The sequence below is a fragment of the Pseudorasbora parva genome, chromosome 11 (assembly GCF_024679245.1).
Source record: "Pseudorasbora parva isolate DD20220531a chromosome 11, ASM2467924v1, whole genome shotgun sequence".
Lineage (NCBI taxonomy): Eukaryota > Metazoa > Chordata > Actinopteri > Cypriniformes > Gobionidae > Pseudorasbora > Pseudorasbora parva.
The window spans coordinates 42197594-42222654 of record NC_090182.1 but is presented as its reverse complement, the minus strand read 5'-3'; the positions used below and the strand labels follow the sequence as shown (position 1 = coordinate 42222654).

Genomic DNA, 25061 nt, shown 5'->3' with positions numbered 1-25061 from the left:
ATCTCATGACGCTTTGCAGACTCTGCTGTATGTTCATGTGTTTTGGAGGAAGCGTGGCTTTGGAGATGCACTGAAGGAAGGATGGGTAATCGTAAAAACTATTGCTAGCCTCGCCGAAATTGCCTACCTTACTTTTAATGCTCGAGTCAGATAAAGGTGGAGAAGCTGAGCTTTAAAAAAAATAATTTAAGAACATGCTCCTTTTGAATTTCTGTTGAAAACTCAAATATCGGAACATAAAACATCTTCTCTTTTCCTTTGAAAGCACTCTGAGAAACTTTGAATGGATGACATCCTGTTCACCTTCACTGGCAGACCGCAAACCAACCTCTAGCTATTTTGTTTCCTGGCAGGGCTGTACCGGCCCCATGTATCACTGGCCCATGAGCCCAGGTGTGTCCTTCAGTTCATGGACACAAATCACCTCCCACTCCTGTGGAAAAAACTCTGTGAACATGTTGGGGTCACAAAAATTGAGTATGAAGAAAATTTAATATTTTTTTTCTATGCATAAATAAATACTAAAATAGTAAAGAATCATTGTTAAAATAAATCGTTAGTTATGAAAATTAAAAGGATCTTTAGTGTGATGCATACAATTATTATTAATGTTTATCAGAAGGAAAGAAAATTCATAGTAAAGTTTTCAAAAATTAAACATTAGTTAAGACCATTACAAAAGTTACTAAAATAAATAAAAAATAAATTGTATTGCATGTGCATCTTTTTAAACATGAAAAACGTTTCATGTACAGTAATGATCATTTATATTGTTTCGCATTACGTTTTAATGCAATAAACTGCATATTTTCTTTATGCATAACTTAATTTCTCATGTCCATTCCTTTAATTTGGGGATGAAATTTGACCCGGACATAACTTTAAGAGGTATGTGCATGAGATTGCACATTGTGTGCGTGTATATAATCGCTGCTGCATTTTCTTATTCCAAACTCTGAATCAATCCTGTGGTTTTGAGAACATACAGTATACCTGTAGCCTGACAAAGGCTCGATGAAATAAGCCTGACATTTTCTCCCGAGGGGTCACCGTATCTCCATCTTCCTGTTATTGGTGTTTCTCTTTCTTTCACTCATGTATAGGATTTCAACCCTTTTCCCATCAGCTTGGCATACTATTAAAAAGAAGGATCACCAATGAGGCATTGTCTGAATAGAGGGATGGTATTTTACATCGGAGTATCATAATTAGCTAAACAAGATTCTCAGAAGCAATAATTTGTGTTCACTGTTTCTCCAAAGCAGCTAATTTATCCTGATTAATAACAAAATCATTCAACTGAGCTGCAAATACATTTTACAGAATGCAATAACAGGCTAATTGAAGGCAGTGTGATTGCTAGTGGCTTTCTAATGGGAATCCATGAATCTGACACCAGAATAAGCAGAACATTTCCCTGCATAACAATTAAACCAGGTTCGCCCTGCATCCACTTCTGCTCTCTGTCCATCTCTCATCTCCGCTTCTCTTTTCCTGCAGCGTGTGCAGGGTGAATAGAGAGGCTGTTATTGAAGGATTGTTGCGAAATGGATGGTGCAGCCTGATGGGACCACAAGTCAAGTACGGAGGCGAGCAACAATAACCGTGCCACAAAATGGAATAAGCTGGGTTGAAACTGCTCCTCAGCTTGATGTTGTGAAAACTCACATTTCCCAAACAGCCTGTAAAGATCTGGAGAATTACTGTAAGGGGTAAATATCAAATGGCCTTGGTCAGCAGGACATTAGGCTAATCTGGTGCTGTTTACCATTGATACTTACCAAGCTTATGGCTGCAGTATCTATCAGACAAGAAATTGATTGCATTTTGCTGTATCCACCCCACCCATCTGATCTCCAACTGACTACAGAGAAGATCATATTGCAGGCCCATTAAGGTCGGGGCTTGTCTGCAGAGTTAAATCGGTTACCGTATGTGAGTGCATTCTCATGAATTACACAAGCTTGAGAGATGCATTTGGCACCGGGCTTGAGCAGAGACAATCTCATCACAAGGGGCATCCACCCACCAGTGTCTACCCACAATGCATTGTGTCTAAATGCCTGAGAGTGCCTCAAATGGGAATTCTCCTGAGCAGTGTGCCTGGTGTAATGTGTTTGCTAGCACTACAGCGGATCCCAGGCAGCAATCCTAAAAATAGTGTGACGCACATCTATGCATTTTTAATTAACACTCAATCTTCTCATGCTCGCAGCTAGCAGCTGATGCTAATCATAGGGGCGGCGACTAATGTAGCTGCAGCTGTAATGCTTCCTGTGCATTCAAGTTTGGAGAGATGTTTAACTGCTAAATACTTTGGTATTGATTATGGATTATGTCTATTGGAAATAACAAGGCCTAAGAATGCAAGCCTGTTATATCCGGTTAACAAATTTGATTTCTTTAATAGCTGCATTGTTTTTTATACATCAATGAGATTCAATTGAGAACATAAAGATTTATGTTAATCCGAACTGAGTGGCAAAAGAGCTGCTGCATGACTGGATTTAATACGGGAAACTGAAAGATCCAGTGATCCGTGGATACTGACATACAGCCGGGAATCGTGTTTCCTGACATTTATATGTGCCTGATTTTGACGCCGGGGAAATATGTTAAAGCAAATTTGGGTGATCGCTTATATCAGTGTGTAATATCGTCCAGCCCTAAAGCTTGTATAGTTTTTGTCAGTGTTTGTTTAAAAACATCTAATTATGCAGAATATAAGATTGATAATTGAGGGGTTGTCAATACAATATAGGGTATGATTTTACCCTCAAATTTAACATATTGGCACAAAACTGCAAATCCACGTTTCACTGAGTTTAGTTGTTTCTGTGAATTGCAGCGATTCTCTTTTCTGTAGCTTTAGACAGTTAAAATTATATACCTCAGATTACTTGTCAAATCTATTTATACATTCCCCTTGAAAGCCAATGCTGCCACTCAGTCTTTTTGCCACTCAGGGCTGGGAATCGATTCCAAAAAGAATCGATTCCTCGATTCCAAGGCGTTGGGAATCGAGAGTCGATTCCAACGTTTGGAATCGATTCCATCGCGGGGAATAGACTCCTCTTTATTCACTTGTCTCTCGCTTATTAATAATGATTGGAAGTCTATTTAATTTTTGCAAAAGGTTCTTTTGAACAGTTAGTTTCAAATAACGAGTTAAAAATTAAGCAATTCATTCGGGTTTTTTTGCGTCATTGCGTGATGACGTCACTAGAACGTAATTCTAACTACTGATTTTCATGGTATGAAACGTTCAAATCAAGCCATATGTGAACGCATATCGCTGATTATTACTATACCTTTCATTCACTTCGTTTAATAGTGTTTATTGTCATTGTTTCCTTCTGTGATCCTGCATCGTGGACAAGTTTGCTACATTTTACACACAAAAACTCCATAATTTTAAATTGTGAAATGGTTCTGTTGTCCACAACGGTAGGTTTTGAGTGCTGCTTACAGATGCAGATGTGAGGGTCTTATAATTTTCTATTTTATTTTATTTTCTTTAATCCATTGATAACTGAAAGAAAATGCGCCTAGAGTACAACTTAATGACCGAGTCTAATGTTGCTATGGTAATGAACGCAGCTTGCTCGCGCAACTGATTGACAAATAAACTGCGCACTCTAATATTATTGTTTTTGTTAATATTGTGGTTATTTTGCCTCGTACATTCTGTGCAAAAGCACTTATTTGAACGTAGTAATTTAACTTAACTGTGCACATGTCATGTAGTTTTAAACATGCAATAAATGCACATCCATGAATAATGTGCTATCCTTTTTATTTATTAGGCTAAATCGCATTTACTTCTGGGCTATATGGGCCATTTCAGGAGAATCCATCATTTAAAATTCATCAGAGTTATGGAAATGTATCATCATTTTACAAATAAAGTTTCGGAGAAGGATACTTTCTACATCCTTGTGTCCTGCGGTCACTCCGGAACTAGGTTCCTCCATCAATTTTGTTAAAAAAAGAAGAATCGAAAAGGATTCGGAACAACAGTGCGGAATCGATTTTTGGAATCGAGTCGATTCCGGACACAGGAATTGGAATCGGAAACGATTCCAAAAGTTTCGGAATCGACCAGCCCTACTCAGTGGGCATAACCACAGTCACTCCTACCGGCGGTGGTGGCACGTACACACCCTCTGTTGTCTTTATTTAGTTGACAAAGCTGCTTGTTTTGCCAGTGTATTTATCCTGTCGGATTACCTAGTTTGTTTGATTACATTTTGAGCTGCATCTCCTCTGCCTTGCCTTCCAGCAATGTGACAAAATACCAAACCTAGAGAAGAATTAAACATGGATCCGCTAGCCATTCGCCTCCTCCTCCTCCTCCTCACTCAGGATGATCGCTTCCATGAGAAACACTCCAGAGAATCTATCTGACTCACTATCCTGACAGCACTCTCATTCCTCATTTCTTGGACTGAACTTTTAAATCAACTTGTCACCCTGCCTGTTGATGGTCCACGAGGGAGGTTTCAGGACTTTGTTGAGCTAGTGATCTTACAGGGTGGTTCCTCTTTCACCTTGGGTGAGGTGGAGGATGATATGCCACTTGCACACAGTGTTGAGGAAAGATACTAATGTGTTACAGTATTGCGTTACTCCCTAAAAAAAATACTAATTCCATTGCTTAGTTACATTTTATAAAAAGTAATGTGTTCCTTTACTTTCTCATCTTTTTTAAATAATAAAAAAGTTATATTTTTTGTCAAATGTAAAGGTAGACTGACAAGCCAGACCCACATCAAGATGTTTGGTCTGGAAACTCACCATAGACAGGGCGGATAAACGGTTGTCTTTCAAACTCCCTCTGCACGCGATAGGATAGCGCTACACCAACCAGAGCAACGAAGGTGAAGCAGAGCTCGCTGACTGATTAAACATTCGCCGTATCCGGTCGGCTAAACTACGAACACATCTTCCCTTTTTAAGAATGACTTCAGTGCCGCTCTTTGTTCTTTTCTCAGAGGAAAGCTTAACTCCAAGTCTTCCAGAGTCGCGGTCAGAGCTGATTCAAAAGACCGCCGTTCCCCAGTTTCTGTGTTTACTAGAAGCACGCAAACGCAACTCGGCCGTCGTCATTATGGCCCCGCCCACCGACTCTATATATGATGTGATTGGGCCGTCCAGATTTTGAGGAATACAGCTCAGAAGGGTATTGAGAGTTCCTAGACGACACTTGCGGGCAGATTAAATTTGCTGCCGCTAGGGTGCATCTAGATTTCTAGGCTAATGTAAAGGCCCTTACACACTAAAAATTAAAGGGGTACTTCAGCGCTTGAAAGATGAATCTGTATTTAAACTGGGTCATTAATGTAGTAGAAATATGAAATTATTTTTGAATTTGGTGCTTTCAAGACTGAGAAAAGACAGAAAATTATTTTTTGTCTCATGGGGATGAAAGACTACAATTCCCAGAATGCTTCACTGCCCTACGAGGCCACTCCCAAAGCCACCGCTACTGAATCACTGTGACTGGATCACTTTTCCCACCGTGTTCATCTTCATAAAATCAGTTCAGTTAGAGAACAGACACTACAATTAAAAACTGAATGTGTGTGTTCAATATAATGTGATTTGGCCGCTGAGGGAGTCTCACAGCACAAACGCTGCAGGAGTCAGATTACATTCATCATGATGAATGAGCTCTCGTAACGAGAGCCGAGGTAAACGCGTCCGCGCTTGCGGCATACATTCACAGCGCATTCAGTCTGTTGCGTTTTCAGTTCATGCCTTTGGAAGCTTTACTTGGAATTCATTTGAGAAGTTAAAACACTTACATTGCCCCATACCGTGGGTTGAAAACATGGAAATAACTCCTCTACTGGCTGTAGTCTTTAGCCTCTGGCCAAAAATTCCTCCGATGACACAAATTGACTATAATTGCCGCCTAGTTCGTCTTGGAGCCTGACTTGAAGACTTTTACGTGCCTTTAAAAAAAATGGTTGTTAATAGGTGGCTATATGAAACTACAGAGGTTGTCTGGGAAATTAAGGCCCCTATTTTAACAATCTTAGCACATGGCGCAGGTGCATTTAGGGTGCATTTACTGCGACACAAAAAATACTGCGCTATTGACTTTAGACCAGGTTTCAGTTGGTCAATAGTGCAGTCGTTTTCAGTTCTTCAAAATGGCAACGCACCAACAATGCGCCTGAACACACCTTGCTTTCAGACCAGCATGCCCATGGGCGAACAGATGGCAGCAAGTGCATTTGCTATTTAAACAACGTGACACTGGACATGAAAATGATCTGTCGGGCCGAAACTAGCAAAAAAAACATTGCGTAGTACCTGGCGTTGCATTACGCTGGATGTATGATAGTGTCCAAAACATCATCACACCGAACAAGAAAACTCATGTACTTAACAAATCCAACTGTATAACTTTGTTTTGTTTAAACTTACAAAGTTTTCAACTTGTAGATTTCAAAAGAAGACTGTAAAGGGGATTCTGAAATCCACTGCCGCTTCAATATACCTGTATATATTTATATCCTAATTAAATTCATAATCAAAGCCTTAATCAATATTTATCTTCCTATATTATTATAATGATTCTTTCCAATTATGATTTTGCTTTATGTTTCTTGTTTTCTAAAGTGTTTTTCATTTAATTTATTATATTTTATTCATTTTATATTTCCGTTTACTGAAACACTAAAAAGATAAATATTTCCTGTACTATTGTGTGTCCCTCTCACTGAAAGAAAGTGCATGTTATCAGTATGTTTTGGTAAAAACTGGTTAGAACTGGAGCTTAATCGGCTCCAACCTTAGAGAGTCTGTGTATCTGTGTATGTGCGCAATATTCTGTGTTACAGATCAGTGTTGAGAATGGTGTACAATGGGCATCCTAAGAGATGGTGGACTTGTTGTTCTGGGCAAGCTGGCGTGGTCATGTCTTTGGAAACGTGCATCAGATTAACTGACATGAGTGGAAATTTACCCTGACTGTGCATTGTCTCTGAGCCAATCAGAACCATCCACATTGCAGTAATGGCGTGGATAGATCTTGAAAACGGTATAACTGTTGGGACAATTGTATGTATGATTGGGCGAGGCAACGAGACGTCGAGAGAGGGAGCGCGGCCTACAAACTCCTTGTGAGGCTTGAAGCTGACTTCTGCTTTTGAAACGGCAAACTATTCTTAAATAAATGTTTCTTTAATTAATTGCAATCCTGACTCTTTGTCTTCATTTCTTCACTACTGGTCCTAGGCCATAAGCTGTTAACCCTTAACAACTGAAAGAGTTGTTTGAAGCTTGGTGATGGTGACGTTTGTGTGTGTTTATCGCCTGAAGATTATCATGATGCATTATCAAATCCAGTCATGCAGCAGCTCTTTTGCCACTCAGATAGATTAAGATAAATCTTTATGTTCTCAACTTAATCTCATTGATGTCAAGGAAAAACACTAAATTATTAACGAAATCTCATTTGTGAACCGGATGTAATGGGTTTGTACTCTTAGTAGATCCCATGCAAGAATTATAAACTTTGGTTGGTCACTCACAGCTTATTTTCTGCCACTATCAAAAGCCAATGTAAAAATCCTATTGGTGTTTTGTCGAGGGAACCAGGGTGATGTAAATTGGCCTACAAAAATATATCATCACTCAGGGTATACTCACAACAATGCCTATAAATAGTACGAGTGTGCAATGTCGTGGAATGTATACGCCAAAACTCATTTTGGCGTGTCTATGGCACGCGGTTTTTCGCGTGCATATGATACGCATTTTATGGCGTATTATACATACGAACCCCCCACCCCACCACCGTAAACCTACCCAAGCGCGTGTCATATATACGCCCCACCACCCTAAACCTACCCAAGCGCGTGTCATATATACGCCCCACCACCCTAAACCTACCCAAGCGCGTGTCATATATACGCCCCACCACCGTAACCTACCCAAGCGCGTGTCATATATACGCCCCACCACCCTAAACCTACCCAAGCGCGTGTCATATATACGCCCCACCACCCTAAACCTACCCAAGCACGTGTCATATATACGCCCCACCACCCTAAACCTACCCAAGCGCGTGTCATATATACGCCCCACCACCCTAAACCTACCCAAGCGCGTGTCATATATACGCCCCACCACCCTAAACCTACCCAAGCGCGTGTCATATATACGCCCCACCACCCTAAACCTACCCAAGCGCGTGTCATATATACGCCCCACCACCCTAAACCTACCCAAGCGCGTGTCATATATACGCCCCACCACCCTAAACCTACCCAAGCGCGTGTCATATATACGCCCCACCACCCTAAACCTACCCAAGCGCGTGTCATATATACGCCATAAAGTGCGTATCATATGCACGCGAAAAACAGCGTATCATATGCACGCCAAAATGAGTTTTGGCGTATACATTCCACGACATTGCACACTCGTACTATTTATACGCATTTATGTGTGAACGGGTTGCATCACTACAGCACTCCATAGCTATAGGTCAAAAGTTTGCTCATTTGATTCAATTATATTTCAAATGTGTGCATGATGTACTAATCAAATAACCTATAAAAGTGGGGCAATACATTTTTATTTTGGCTTGTGTGGATCAGCTTCAAATGTAGTCTATCTACAAACAACAAATGGAAAAAATAAATATTCGGAGCTCTTGAAAAGTGAAGTCAAGCCGTCCATTTTGGTATGCCAGGAAAGTCAACCAATCATACTCACCCTCCACAACCCTGCAGGCATTTCTGGATTTGAGCTATTTCCACACACACACACACACACACACACACACACACACACACACACACACACACACACACACACACACACACACACACACACACACACATGCATACGGGTCTCAGCCTCGGTTTGCACAATACAACGATAACCATCAATTTTACTGAGAGAGAAATAAAATTCCTTCTGCAGGTATAGGTCTTTCTGCACACTCAGCTTTTGTGGCTCTGGCTTCAGAATCATAAAAAAGACGAACATCTTAATTTTCAACAGAAGGGTTTGATATGGGAAATTAGCAAAGGAATCTCTGCACAATGAAGGAAAGAGAATGTGAAAACTGATGCCGATCCTGAATTCTGGAATCCTGTGCTGTTTTTATTCTATAAATACTACAGATCAATGCTAAATCACCATCAATTCAACATGTATGATGTTGACAAACTCAGAGGCCTTGTTATAAGAGCTCTGTATGCATCGTGCCTATGATTAAAGTCCCTCCATAATGGTTCTGAGCTTTGCCTGAGGTTTGATAATGTTTATGTGCTTGTTAATGTACAAAGTAGGCCAGTTCTGTTCTTGCGGGGGAGCAGTCATAGAAGACTCATCTCTGCAGATGAAAAGAGCTTCTATCTAAGAAAAGAAAAAAAAGAAGAAAAAAAACATTTTATTTGAAATATTGAGCTACACTAAAAATTGGTGTACAAATGATTTTTGTTTAGAAATTACTAGTAAATTTCACAATTAATTATAAAGAAACAGCAACACATTGAATTAAATGTGAAATGTTTAAGTAGAAAGACTAAAATAGCATTTTCTTGTATAAAGCGAGTGTTTTTTACAGTGTGTTTGTGAACAAAACCAGCCTTGACCAACAAGTCTTCCCAGATTGAATCATCATAAATTCCTGAGAATTCAAACCGCTATGATCATAGTGCTAATGAGATCCCTGAATGTAAAAAGAGCTGATGGATCATGCTGATTTGAAATGAGGCAAGTTGACTAAAAGGGTCTAAAAGTGTGTGTGGACTTGTAATCCCTACGTTATGAGGACGAAATATCCCCACCAAGATGGCAATATCCCAAATCCTTGTCCTTGTGGGGACATTTTTTGGTCCCCATGAGGAAAACATCTTATAAATCTTATAAATCATACAAAAAAAATATTTTTTTGAGAAAGTAAAAATGCAGTAATAATGACATTATGCAAATAATGACATAGGTATGACATAGATATTACAAGGAGAGGGTGTAATATGAGGGCATTGTACCATGTCCCCACTTTTCAAAATGCTTATAAATCACACAGGATGAATTTTTTTTTTAGAAAGCAAAAATTCAGAATGTTTCCTGTGATGGGTAGGTTTAGGGGCAGTGTGTGTGTGTGTGTGTGTGTGTGTGTGTGTGTGTGTGTGTGTGTGTGTGTGTGTGTGTGTGTGTGTGTGTGTGTGTGTGTGTGTGTGTGTGTGAGCCTGTTTATGTGGTTTATGAGGACACAAATTTGTATAACTACATGGGTATTACACTGGTATTACACTATAAATGTGCTTTATGAGGACATATCAAATGTCCTCATAATTCAAATGGCCTTAAAAACATACTAAATGATGTTTTTTTGAGAAAGTAAAAATGCAGAATGTTTCCTGTGATGGGTAGGTTTAGGGGCAGGGGCAGTGTAAGGGGATAGAAAATACGGTTTGTACAGTATAAAAACCATTACGCCTATGGAGAGTCCCTGTAAACCACATAGACCAACATGTGTGTGTGTGTGTGTGTGTGTGTGTGTGTTGTGTGTGTGTGTGTGTGTGTGTGTATGTGTGTGTGTGTGTGTGTGTGTGTGTGTGTGTGTGTGTGTGTGTGTGTGTGTGTGTGTGTGTGTGTGTGTGTGTGTGTGTGTGTGTTTGGGGGGTTGAAGGAGGGGCTTCATAGAGATTCGCTGACTGAATTCAAATTCGTCCCTATACCCACAAAAAAAGCATTATTTTAGGGGACAGCCATTTGTAGTGGTGTCCAAAACCATTGTAGATGTTATTGAGTGCTCTCATCCAATTTCACACTACCCCACAATAACAAATGTACCGAAGTATGCTCAGCGGCTGTCCGAATTCACTTACTCGTTTTCATTCACTCCTTCTAGTGGACTAGGGAAGGTGATTGAGGGTTTAGGGGGCAATTTTGGATTCAGCTGAGCCATAGCAGGACCACAAATAAAATCAAGACTTTGAAAAGCAGTTTAATACAAGGACTTGAAATTTTTGTTTTTATTTATTTAAAGCTACACTGCGTGATATTTTCCCCCATCTAGCGGTGTAAAGGTATATGACCATCCAGTGAATAATAGTTTCTGTTCCTCTCAATTCTGATTTCGTTTCAACTCCTACGGTGGCTGATTTAGTCCAAGATTAACACAGCAACCCCCCTCTTCACATTCGACACAGTTTCATCGAGTGTTAAAACGCAAAAGGCGAAGCTTGAATTTATGGGTATGTCCCTCTTTGGCTAATGTACTTTCAAGATGGAGGAGCAACATGACGACCGGCATTCGAACCCCTCACCCGTATGTATTTTCAATGGCATATTATAAACTTACAAGAATACTTTATTACTTGAAAGAAGAAAATATACATTAATGAGCACATGTTACACAGTGTAGCTTTAAAGAAATGTAATAATTAAATGTTTAAAAGGGATTTGAGGGAATAAAGAAGAAATTAGAATGGTAAATTCTAAACTCTATGCAAATAATAAAACATTTAAAAATATGCTCACATTCACTCAAAACAGAAACAAAAATAGAAAACACTTTTTGTGTCTCGTCACATTCAGTTATGAATGACACCATTGAAAGGTTTAGTGTGTAGTATTTATGACGTTCTATTGACAGAAATGTAATATAATATACATAACTATATTTTAAGTGTACAAAGACTTTATATAATGAACCGTTATGTTTTTCTTTCCTTAGAATGAGTAATCTCTATCTACATACACCCACGGGTCCCTTACAGTGAAATGTTTCTACAGTAGCCCTAATTGGGCAAAAACTGCTCTACAGAGCGCTAGCTACTCTCTGCGGTCTCCAACGATGACATTTTTATCCTGTGCCGGCCACTGTAGCTTCTCTATGTGCTTCGAAAAGGAGAGGTGAGCGGTGGCCGATTGCAGTTCACAACCTCACCACTAGATGTGCTAAAAAATCACACACTGCACCTTTACACGCACGCTTTCACTGTAAAAACTAAAAGCGTTATTGAAATTCACACTCATCTTCTGTGAACATTAAGCCCCGCCTTCTTTGATCTGATTGGCCTTCATTTTGACATTGACGAGCACTGTTAGACAGCTCAGGCAGAGCAGGTGTGGATGCCTATGGTGCTTAAGGCATTGGTCTAATAGGTCCCCTTTAATGAACACCAATTGTCCTAATCCAAGGACAAGTCATGCCAATCCCACTCTCCAAGTCTGTTTGTGCTGGAAGATTACAGGCAATATGACAATTTCATCCTCTGACTGATGTTGACACGAGCTGTAATCTCCTTCTTTTGTTAAAGCCGGCCATGCGTGTCTGTGGCAAAGAAGCGCCTGACAGACAGATTGGAGAGCCCAGATCATCTCAATGCATTCATGATCCCTCTCGAAGAGCTGATGGGGTGTAATAAGACCACTAGAAAGAGATGACAGAGACCCTGTCATTACTACAGTGACTCTTTTTGAGATGTGGAGAAAGAACATTTTCACAGTTTCATAGAGATAGGACAGTGAAAGAGAGCAGGAATAATACTAAAGTAGAACAACTGCTGTAAAATTCACATTGTAGTGTAATGCCAAGGTTTCTTTGGGTGAGAGTGCGAAATATTTTTGGTACTTGTAATGTACAAACCCGATTCCAAAAAAGTTGGGAGACTGTACAAATTGTGAATAAAAAAGGAATGCAATCATTTACAAATCTCATGAACTTATATTTTATACACAATAGAATATAGATAACATATCAAATGTTGGAAATTAGACATTTTGAAATATGAGAGCTACACATTCCAAAAAAGTTGGGACAGGTAGTAATAAGAGGCTGGAAAAGTTAAATGTATGGAACAGCTGGAGGACTAATTTGGAACTTATTAAGTCAATTGGCAACATGACTGGGTATAAAAAGAGCCTCTCAGAAGTCAAGATGGGCAGAGGATCACCAATTCCCCCAATGCTGCGGCGGAAAATAGTGGAGCAATATCAGAAAGGGGTTTCTCAGAGAAAGAGGAGTTATCATCATCTACAGTGCATATCATTCACAGATACAGAGAATCTGGAACAATCTTTGTGCGTAAGGGCCAAGGCCGGAAAACCATACTGGATGCCCGTGATCTTTGGGCCCTTAGACACTGCATCACATACACAAATGCTACTCTAATGGAAATCACAACATGGGTCAGGAATACTTCCAGAAAACATTGTCGATGAACACAATCCGTGCCGTTTGCCGTTGCCGGCTTAAACTCTATAGGTCAAAAAAGAAGCCATATCTAAACATGATCCAGAAGCGAAGGCGTTTTCTCAGGGCCAAGGCTCATTTAAAATGGACTGTGGCAAAGTGGAAAACTGTTCTGTGGTCAGACGAATCAAAATTTAAAGTTCTTTTGGGAAAACTGGGACACCTTGTCACCTGGAATAAAGAGGACAAGGACAACCCAAGTTGTTATCAGCACTCAGTTCAGAAGCCTGCATCTCTGATGGTATGGGGTTGCATGAGTGTGTGTGTTGTATGGGCAGCTTACACATCTGGAAAGGCACCATCAATGCAGAAAGGTATATCCAGGTTCTAGAACAACATATGCTCCCATCCAGACATCGTCTCGTTCAGGGTAGACCTTGCATTTTCCAACATGACAATGCCAGACCACATACTTCATCAATTACAACATCATGGCTGTGTAGAAGAAGGATCCGGGCACTGAAATGGCCAGCCTGCAGTCCAGATCTTTCATCCATAGAAAACATTTGGCGCATCATAAAGAGGAAGATGCGACAAAGAAGACCTAAGACAGTTGAGCAACTAGAAGCCTGTATTAGACAAGAATGGGACAACATTCCTATTCCTAAACTTGAGCAACTTGTCTCCCCAGTCCCCAGACGTTTGCAGACTGTTATAAAAAGAAGAGGGGATGCCACACAGGGGTAAACATGGGCTTGTCTAAACATTTTTGAGATGTGTTGATGCCATGAAATTTAAAATCAGCTTATTTTTCCCTTTAAATTATAATTTTTTTGTTTAAACATTTGATATATCATCTATGTTGTATTGTGAATAAAATATTGACATTTGAAAATTCCCCATCATTGGATTCTGTTTTTATTCACAATTTGTAGTGTCCCAACTTTTTTGGACTCAGATTTGTATATACATTAACCCTCCAGACACACTTCATCATGTTATTATTAATATTTTTTACACTCCAAAATGTATCTCAATCAATTTCATTGGGTGCATCCTAACACTTTTAAAGGTGCAGTGTGTAAATTTTAGCGCCGTCTAGTAGTGAGGTTGTGCAATTATTTTGATTAAAGATTACAAGGGCACAGATAAATAATTTATCTGGTAATAAATACTGCAACGTCCCATTAAAAATAAGAATAGTCCATTTTCATTTCATGGAGTCTTTAAAGATCTTGAATCCTACGGTTGCATCCAAACATGCATAGTTCCATTAGCTACTAAAACAGTAGCCTATGTCAAAAGAGTAAATGTCAACGTTCACAGCTTTCATGCAAAGCAGTATGTGAAAAGTACCCAGATGATCAGAAGTGCACATCTAATGGACACTTTACAATCCCATGAGGCCATGGGAGAAGAGATGTAAATGACAGTGAAGCAAAGCAACCGGTGTGACAAAATAAAGAATGTAGTATGCCTGGATTGCATTCATACAACACACATTCATAGAATATACTTTTTTTATCAATCGCAAAGTATTTATTCAAAAAAGGTACTAAGAAAATATGCCATTTTAGATGCAGCCAATGTCTGTATCTTACAGTATGTCGTAAAGTGTATAGATTTTTACTCAAATTTACTCAAATCTCATATCAGAGCATGTGCCCTTATAATTTCAGTTTTCTTAAGAGCAGAAATCTTTAACACTTGATATGGCTGGTTCTGCTGGGAAAACCACTTGTGATGCTTTCTCGTTCTTCTCCATTTACTTTCTCTCTCCGGTGGGTCAAGTGACTCTTTCTGAACAACAGTCTAGATAGAGATGGGAACAGTCTGGATTTGCCCCATCTCAACTCCCACATTGGACACAGAACTCACTTCGAGTGCCAGTTCAATAATGACTGTAAATCACTAGTGTTCCCACGAATAATAGAAGCTGCATATTCACATGAGGTTCTTAGAAGAAATAGGCAGAATGATATATCTCTCTTTCTCTCTCTCTCTCTCTCTCTCTCTCTCTCTCTCGGAGTGTTTCATGTGCTATGGGCCTACACAACATGAACTACATTCCCCTAACACACACACACACACACACACACACACACACACACACACACACACACACACACACACACACACTAATGTGTAATCTGCACTGGACTGGAAACAATGTGACAGGCCGAGTCATAACAATAAATGCAAAATCATATAGTGTGAACTAAATTCTAGGTTTTGAATGTAGAGATAATTATGCACGCAGCGTCAACTTCACAGGACGGTTCTGCTTTATGATGCAAAAACATGCCATAGATCATCAGTTTTCTCAGGCAACAGACAAGGTGACCTTAAGAAACATCTAATAGACTTTTTTAATTGGAAAACTTTCAATCCTGCTTGTGATGTAAATAATTAGCTATAGTCCTTAATGATCAAAAGAAAAAGGCTCATCCATTTGAAGAAGGATTGTTACTGATAATGATACACTTTTTTTTCTAAATATTTCATAAATTATTCTCATTGCATTCTAGCTTGGATGCCAGCCGAACTTAGCCCCGCCCACAGAATTTTTAGGTCAGGCAATTTGGTCTGGCCTCGCTCCATAGAGGAGTAATTATCCCCGAACAGAAACTGTTCGGACCAATGAAATCATCAGGGCGGGCTTTAGACGATGACGAACAGATGATAAACAGTAACGTAATCATGCACGTCATCAAAGGGGCTTGGATTATATTTGTTCGAATCCTAAACGAAGAGTATCTGCATTCACCTCCACAATTTCTCTCAGAAATTATGATCATGTTGGGTAAGTACTCTGTGTATCATTAAATTCTTTTCCAACACCGGCAAAGATCGTGTATTCCAGCCTGATTTCAGCACGCGTGCAGACAGGGTTGCTGAGTTTTTACAACAAAACACGCCAACTACTAGCCCTAATAGCTTCTCGGGGGGTTCTCCGGGGAAAAATGGCGTTTGGGGGGTAAAATGTGTGTTATTTTGGCAAGGTTGCCTGCTAAAATTTGCACTCATGGGTCTATATATCACATAATAGTCGCTTCAACCCGCAGACATAGAAAAGAACCCGCGGAAAAAACGCGGACTTGGCAACACCGTGCAGTTGAACTCTGTTGACATTTGACAATGCATCGCTCCGTTGCTCTGATTGGTTGTTGGTCTATCCAATTGATGTCTTTCCTGGTTCGGTTGAAACACGCCCCATAAGCACAGCCCAGTGGAGCAGTTTCAGACTCATATTCTGACTAGAATTGAGTGCGACCACGTCAGGCTAATTGCATTAACTTTCAGGAGAAGGAACAAGTCTTATTTGACATAGTATACAGGTCCTTCTCAAAAAATTAGCATATGTGATAAAAGTTCATTATTTTCCATAATGTAATGATAAAAATTAATCTTTCATATATTTTAGATTCTTTGTACACCAACTGAAATATTTCAGGTCTTTTATTGTTTTAATACTTTTATTGTTTTAATACTGAAATACTAGCATATTTCATCCGACCAATAAAAGAAAAGTGTTTTTAATTAAAAAAAAGTTAACCTTCAAATAATTATGTTCAGTTATGCACTCAGTACTTGGTCGGGAATCCTTTTGCAGAAATGACTGTTTCAGTGCGGCGTGGCACGGAGGCGATCAGCCTGTGGCACTGCTGAGGTGTTCTGGAGGCCCAGGATGCTTCGATAGCGGCCTTAAGCTCATCCAGAGTGTTGGGTCTTGCGTCTCTCAACTTTCTCTTCACAATATCCCACAGATTCTCTATGGGGTTCAGGTCAGGAGAGTTGGCAGGCCAATTGAGCACAGTAATACCATGGTCAGTAAACCATTTACCAGTGGTTTTGGCACTGTGAGCAGGTGCCAGGTCGTGCTGAAAAACCAAATCTTCATCTCCATAAAGCTTTAAAGCAGATGGAAGCATGAAGCGCTCCAAAATCTCCTGATAGCTAGCTGCATTGACCCTGCCCTTGATAAAACACAGTGGACCAACACCAGCAGCTGACATGGCACCCCAGACCATCACTGCCTGTGGGTACTTGACACTGGACTTCAGGCATTTTGGCATTTCCTTCTGCCCAGTCTTCCTCCAGACTCCACTCGTTGTGCAGCGTTTTTCTCCACACTTTTTCCTTCCCACAGACTTCCCACTGAGGTGCCTTGATACAGGACTCTGGGAACAGCCTATTCGTTCAGAAATTTCTTTCTGTGTCTTACCCTCTCGCTTGAGGGTGTCAATGATGGCCTTCTGGACAGGGTCGGGTCGGCAGTCTTACCCATGATTGCGGTTTTGAGTAATGAACCAGGCTGGGAGTTTTTAAAAGCCTCAGCAATCTTTTGCAGGTGTTTGGAGTTAATTAGTTGATTCAGATGATTAGGTTAATAGCTCGTTTAGAGAACCTTTTCATGATATGCTAATTTTTTGAGATTTTGGGGTTTTCATGAGCTGTATGCCAAAATCATCAGTATTAAAACAATAAAAGACCTGAAATTTTTCAGTTGGTGTGCAATGAATCTAAAATATATGAACGTTTAATTTGTATCATTACATTATGGAAAATAATGAACTTTTATCACATATGCTAATTTTTTGAGAAGGACCTGTGTAGTATCTGATCATCATTAATGTGAAATGTGTGTAGAATTAAAAATAGTTAGACTTCAGAACCCTGACGACGGGTCGAAATGTAGGGTCAAAAATAGAATGCCAAAACTGATGCAGGCAATAAATAGAGAGAGGAAAGTCAGTAAACGGGTTCCGTCTGAACGCAGCTATGAAATCTGGCTGTGTGAGATGTTTATGTCATGCATGATGCTCATGCAATTTATTTTTCTGCCTACAATAATTCACTGTGGCTGTGATCTTTGGCCATTAATCACGGCTATTAATTAATCCAAAGACAAAACAGCAGCTGGTACAAAAAATTACAACCAAAAAAAAAAAAATTTGTCAAGGACAACCTGCAGCACATTTTTTACTGTAAGCATGAGATGCGATGACATGGTATATGATGAAGAATTTAAGAAAAAGGGTGAGTGAGTAAGCGACAAAGAAAAATAGGCATGCGAGGAGCTGTATGGAAAAACAGAGGAAAAAGCAACCCTATTGACCGCAAATGATATATTACCAATCCCTTGGGAAGTCTAAATTGGTAAAATGTGTCATGTGGGTGATGTTCTGAAAAGTAACAGCACAAGATAAGGCAGTGAGGCCTGTAAAAAGCAACTGGTTCATTTACCAGGGGACTCAAGAGCCAACTAACTCAGAAGAGAAACAAGAATCTACCAATCATGCTGTAAACTGAACAGTGCAGGGAAAAGTGAAAGTATGTGAAATGCATCCAACTACATTATAACTTTAGACTGTTATCTGATTTAACGTTTAAAGCCAGTGTAATGCAGGTGCACATTCCCCTTCAAATTTTAGAGTCATTTTATTTTGCAAAAATCACACAGGTAGTCATTCATATAGATTTATTTAATTTTAGTTATTTTTATTTTTTGCTTTAAACTGAAAGTTCTGTAATCGACCAACCCTCATGTCTCTCCACAGTCATATGACTGTTTTTTCTTTGGAAAAGAATGACAAACCTGATTTTATATTTTTTATTTTGAAAAGTGAAAATTCATCACTAGCTGTCACGGTGTTTTGTTTGGTTTATTAAAATAAGTAATAGGTTAGGATTTAAAACCAGGTCCCCATTCAGGTTCAATCAAACATGTACTACTAGATTGTCACATCTTGCCCTAATAGAAAGTAACAGCTAGGTAGATAAAAAGCATTTTCCTTTTCTTTTGTCATTTCTTATTTCGTTCATCTATAGGCACCAAGTGAACCAGCACTCCTGTCCTCTCAATGAAATCATTTCCATGACCCCCTGGTGCGTGATGATGTATAATGGGTGAGATTTCTGTGATTTTTTTTGTAATTCGGTTTTATGTGGATCGAGTGTCAAGTGTGGATGTTGAGTGTTGCAAACAAAGACACTGTCAAGTGAGAAAAATTTCACATATCATATATCATATCATATCATACCATATCATATCATACCATATATCAATATTTGAACCAGTCAGCAGCACAATAACTAGCATCACAGGTAATACCAACAAAACCAATCTATTTTATTTTTATGTGAAGTCTCTAATGCGAGTGTGTGGAGTTTTAGGTGCTATCTTTTTAGTAATAGATTATGCGATTGTCCTTTGAGATTCTTAGTAATTCTGTGTTTGCTTGTAAATCTTTGAGAAAAGCCTTCAAATCTATCTGCCATAAATATCAGCAATGGTCTTGTATTTCAATATAAATGAATGGTCTCATTTCCCGGTAAAACAAGTATCCACATTTAAATGTGCAATCAAGTGCTAAACGCCAAACCTAATGCAAACATAAAAATGAGCAACCGTGTTACTTCACTAGTGTCAACCAGTGGCCGTATAAATATCGCAAGAAGATGAAGAACTGCCGAAAATAGTCTTTAATACAACTAAGACGATACCAAACAATGAACACTACATCAAAACAGAGTGTACACATTACAACAGGTAGTCTGATTGCGTAACTTGCTTGCGGTATCCTCAACAAGTGAAAATGTAATATATTTCATTTATATAGCATTTAGTTTCTTAAATCTGACTGAGCGGCACACTAGTTCACTGAATTATTCATTCATTTATTCGATTTAGTCAAACACTCGATTATTCAGGAATGAAACAAATGACTGTCCTTACAAGTGATCATTCATTTAATCGGTTTGTTTGAAAACACTGGTTCATTTTGTAATCAAACACTGCTATGTGATACACAATGGTTAAAGAATGCGGAGAAATTAGCAATTTTATCCAGTGTTACAGTCCATGTCCTTGTGTCGCTTGCCAATGGTGTCATATCCTTGCTACCCTTGATTTACAGTTTTACTTTTGTAGAAGCTATGGAAACATCAATGACGCTTTATGAAGAGCAACTGTTTGGATATCCATTTATCAACAGAAAACTGGTCATTGTTACACAGCGCAACACGGTAAGTCTTATTGTTTGAATCGCTGGTTTCCTTGATTCAGATACGGTTTTACTAGGGCTGCACGATTTGGGGAAAATATATAATTGCGATTATTCTGGGTAAAATTGCGATTGCGATTTAAAATGCGATAATTATTGTTATTATTATTTTTTACAGATGAAAAGTGTGTGTATATAACATTTTGTGTTTTTATATTAATGTGACTAATAATAATAATTATGATTAATATTACTGCTAAAAATATTTTTTTAAAATAAGAAATCTTACCATTACAATAACAGTTTCATAATTGCAAATAAAAAAGAGTATGTCAGAATAAATATAACAATATAATACTAATTATTATTATTATTTTTAATAATTAATATAAGATTTTACAGAAAACTTATTTTACAAAAAAAAAAACTGCTGGGTTACCTATTAATATGCAGACAGCCTATGACTAAAAAACATTAGAAAGGTCTAAGCCTATGGAGTCATTGTAAAAATAATAATAATAATAATAATAATAATGTTGTTTATCTGTGATATCAATTTCTTAAAGTCTGTCTTTAATATGAAATATGAACCTCTTGTGCATCCACTGTGGGGGAAAAAAACTCCTGTACATTGAAGAAAAACATGGATTGTCCAGTAAATTAATTTTTTTTAGGTTAATTAAGTTTCTTATTATTGACTACCCAAAAGTTTTTAATTCATACTGAATGCCAGAGGGCGCCCTCGAGCGGAAAACGCCACATTTGCCTCAGAGAAGTAATTGACGTTAGTTTTCAGGAAATCCATGATGTGAAGCTAAAGCGGTGTAAACAGAAGATAGAGACGCTTTGATTAAACATGACGACAATAAACACAACTGCAGCAAAATATGGTGTATTTGAGTTCTTCAAGCCGTCAAGGGTATTTTCATAATAATAAAGTGTATAATAATGCAGTGCTGATTGACATAGAATACTATAAAATAACGCATCGTCTGCCTCACTCTGATGAGAAGCCACATCAGCTCACACACACTCGACTGACGATATGAAGTGAGGTAAAACATGTTATTAAACGTTGTCTTTTGTTGAACAGGTTTATGAACGCTTCACTAGTTTGTGAAGATGTTTGGCTCGTGTTGCTTTTTCAAACGCACGTTATAAGGGACTCAAACTCGCAGTCTTTCAGACGGAGCAGCGTTTATCACAGAGCCGCTCTTCGCTAACACACTGGGCATTTATTTATTTTAATCAAAATCGCAGCCTTTGAGCTTTCATAATCGCACACGAGCCAGATTGCGGTTCGATTTCGATTAACCGTGCAGCCCTAGTTTTTACCGTCTCTGTACCGTATCATACATTTTAAAATTAATTGCATGTCATTTAGCAACAGTTATTTAGTCATCCTGTATTAATATCGATCTATGATTGAAAGTCTTTTATACCAGCAGCCACCGAGGGAACCTGCAGAGTATGTAACTTTCAACACACTCAAATATATTTAATATGATTGTTTTAATATTGTTTTCGTGTGGGTCATTCTCATAAACATTTTCTCCCAATGGCTCCCGGCGTATCCTGCTTCATACCACCGTAACGTTAATAAAACGAATACATTCGCTCATTCATGAACATGATTTGAGTCTGTCGGATTCCTTTCCATCGGCTGTGGAGGTGAACAGCCAAGACTACAACTCCCATGATTCCACAATTATTCAAGAAGTCTAGGTATGCCTTTTGTTTTTAATAAGTGACCTCTCCTGGCAAAAATTACATATTGTACCTTTAATTCTGCTTGGGTGGAGCAAAAATTGACAAAGTAACTGCAATATTGTTTAAAATGTCAGGTACTCATCACTAAAGTCGCAATGAAACGGAAGTAGCAATAGATTACTTCTTCCATATTGGGATGTTCATCTGAGTGAAAAAAATGTAGGGCGTGGACTTGGACCAATGCATCGGTTGTTGATTGGATGTTGATATGTGGTTTTTACACTCAAATGTGGAGGCCGGTGAATGTGAGCTGGCAGGAACAGGGTTTAACTGACTATATAATTGGAGAAGTCTTGCATATGTAAACAGTTTTGAATAAACATTATGAGGTAAAAATAAATATGCTGATGAACAGTTCACAATAAGATCACTAAGATGCATTTAGAAAGATGTACTATGCGTAGATGTGAATTACAATTTAGCATGACTCCTCATACCTTTATTGCATATCTTGATGATTTGTCATAAGTTTATCTATTATGTGTGGACTATGGGAGGGGCTGAATGCTGCAGTAATTATACTGATGGCAGAGAACAAATCATTAAGCAGCCATATGTCCATTCGCCCCCAAAAAAAACTGACTGTGACTGTCCTCCAGAAGCTCTCCGTTCCAGGCCCGATCTCTTTAGGTTTTCCAAGGGGACTCGTTTGGAATTAAGCACAAAGTGATTTTTAATTGGCCATATGCTGCAACATCTCTCTCATTTAAGACAAAGGCGAGTCAAATGAACCACCAATGAAGGCAAGGCACTGGAGAACAGTTATATCTAAAAGGTGCCCATGTATTTAAATAAAGAGAGAGAAAAAGGGGGGGGGGGGCTTGGGGCTGGGTGACATGACCATCACTGAGGTAGATTACTAAAATATTCATCATACCACACTCTGTTCACATCCCTGAGAGCTATACTTGAGGGAATTCTCCACATCTGCATTGGCCCAAAAGCTTCTCTCTCGCTCTTCTATCAGTGTTCTGACTGGAAAAACTCAGTTCACTGAAAATACTTGAAGGGATATGGATTTTGTCACCATACAAAATTCAGCACAATTTATTAATTTGAGGCAGATTATAGAATTGATCCGGATGGAATTGAACAAACTATGTACGCCGCCTAGTGGTAGGCTACTGGATGAGAAAAGTGTGAAAACTGAGTGGCTTAATCAAATTCACTTCAGTATCCTAAAGGTTTGTCATTGTTCGGCTATTATAAAATGGAGCACTGTTATATTTGATTCTGATTGACAAGTCGGTGGTCAAAAATGTCTGCACACTAAAGACAAGGTTTGCCTTAAATAGCTAATCTATTAATAATTGACCACAAGTGAAAATATGATTTCTGAGCAACTGATTTACTGTAGGCTACTTACGGTAGAAGACATACTCCGTGTTGTTGGACCAGTTTCTGTCGTCTGTATGTCTGTTGTGAGGAGATGTGGTGAGTGATGAATTGCACGCGACGATGTGGAATCCGCTCTCCGCGAGCATATCAAACGCTCGCTCCAGGTGGCGAAACTTCAGGGATAACTGGGAAGTGTATCGCTCAGGTGGCCTGTCCGGATCCCGGCTCTCGTTTAACGTGTCCCCGAAAACTTCTTTAGCCAGACCGACCCTTCCACAAATAAAGATTTTGGGTATTCCTCGAGCTTTTGGGTCAGGGTCCCTCCCGAAGGCGCACGAGCTCTTGTACACCACGGTGATGAAGCCGTAGCGCCTATCGCGCGCGTCCAGGTAAGATACGGGGAACAGCCTCTGGTCGCTTCCCTGGGATGCTTCGTCGAAATCACTGTTAATATAATCATCTGGTGTCAGGATTTTGACGAGCTCGGGCAGCTGGAAGAACTCAGCCTCCCTTTTCAGCCTCCCTTTCTCCGGAAAATAATCCGGCAGGACGACGTTCTTATCGCGGAGATAGTCCAACACATATCGAAACAGAAATCCGTCCCTGTCAATGAAGTAGCGTCCCTTGATGTCCTGCGCGAGGTCGTTGGAAATGTCCTTTTTGGTGAATAATTTCCCCAGCAGTGAGTTGGGCACGCTGGTGAGGGTGGCATGGCGTGTGTAGTACACCTGTCCACCTACATTGAGCTCCACCACATCGGAAGAGCAACTCTGGGCACATCCACCGTCCTTGGGCGTTTGATAAGTCCTGCAATTTTCAGTCAGGGCCATTTTGGCGTTGCACACTTCAAAAAATGAAAAAGTGAATACGCAAAAGTTTTTGATTTGGGTTTAGTGAGCAAAAAGTCAAGCGGAACATAACCTGCACGCTCTTTAACAGCCGCCCACAGTCCATTATGTTATGCACAGCATCTCTGAGACCGTCATAAAAGTATAAATGTATCAAAATGACACATTTAGACTGTTGTTATAGGCTTCTCCATCAGATGAACACTCATCTCCTGTTATTTATAACAATGTAGAAGAGCTCTCACCGAAGGGATCCGATTGTGTAGCTCATGCTGAAAATCCCAAAATAAGTTCTGCTTATAAAAAATGAAAAACTGCACCAAGCGAGACAGCTTCAACTTCCTTTAGAAGAGTCTCTCTCTCTCTCTCTCTCTCTCTCTCTCTCTCTCTCTCTCTCTCTCTCTCTCTCTCTCTCTCTCTCTCTCTCTCTCTCTCTCTCTCTCTCTCTCGTGAAATCTGGTCCGTCCCGGACAGTTAGTCTACATGTACCTCGCACCCACCCAGCGTTTCAGTAAAAGGATCTCGAGTGCGTTGGGAACTTTGAGCATCCTTACTCTCCAGAGCATCAGCAGCGTAGTGCGAATGAATGCAGCGTGCTGAGAGAGGCTTTGGACGGGGGAGGGAGACCATTCTTAGGGAGATGAGCCTTACATCATCTTAAAGGAAAATGACAGCTGGAAAGATACAAGCGTTGCATCCTTCTTCTCTAGATTTCCAGCTCATGCAATAATTAAGCTTGATAAGAACATCAGTTAGTTGGGTTGCAATATACATTTTCATCTCAGAACTTCATTGATTTATTAGAAGTGGTTGAGCTCAAATCCCAAATGCTTTCCCAGAGATGAGCTTTGGTAAGTTTAGTGATTTCAGGACCAAGGACAGTTACCCACAAACTTGGTTCCAGTTGGCTAACTAGCCATTACA

General features: G+C 39.4%; 1 protein-coding gene across 1 annotated transcript in view; it reads right to left on the bottom strand.

Moving 5' to 3' along the window:
- Positions 1-24692, bottom strand: part of kctd16a (potassium channel tetramerization domain containing 16a) — a 31086-nt gene extending 6394 nt beyond the window's left edge. The window contains exon 1 of the mRNA XM_067457999.1: positions 23318-24692. Coding sequence (XP_067314100.1) covers positions 23318-24119 — 802 coding nt within the window. The 5' untranslated portion in view covers positions 24120-24692. The remainder of the gene's footprint in view (positions 1-23317) is intronic.
- Positions 24693-25061: the final 369 nt, after the last annotated feature.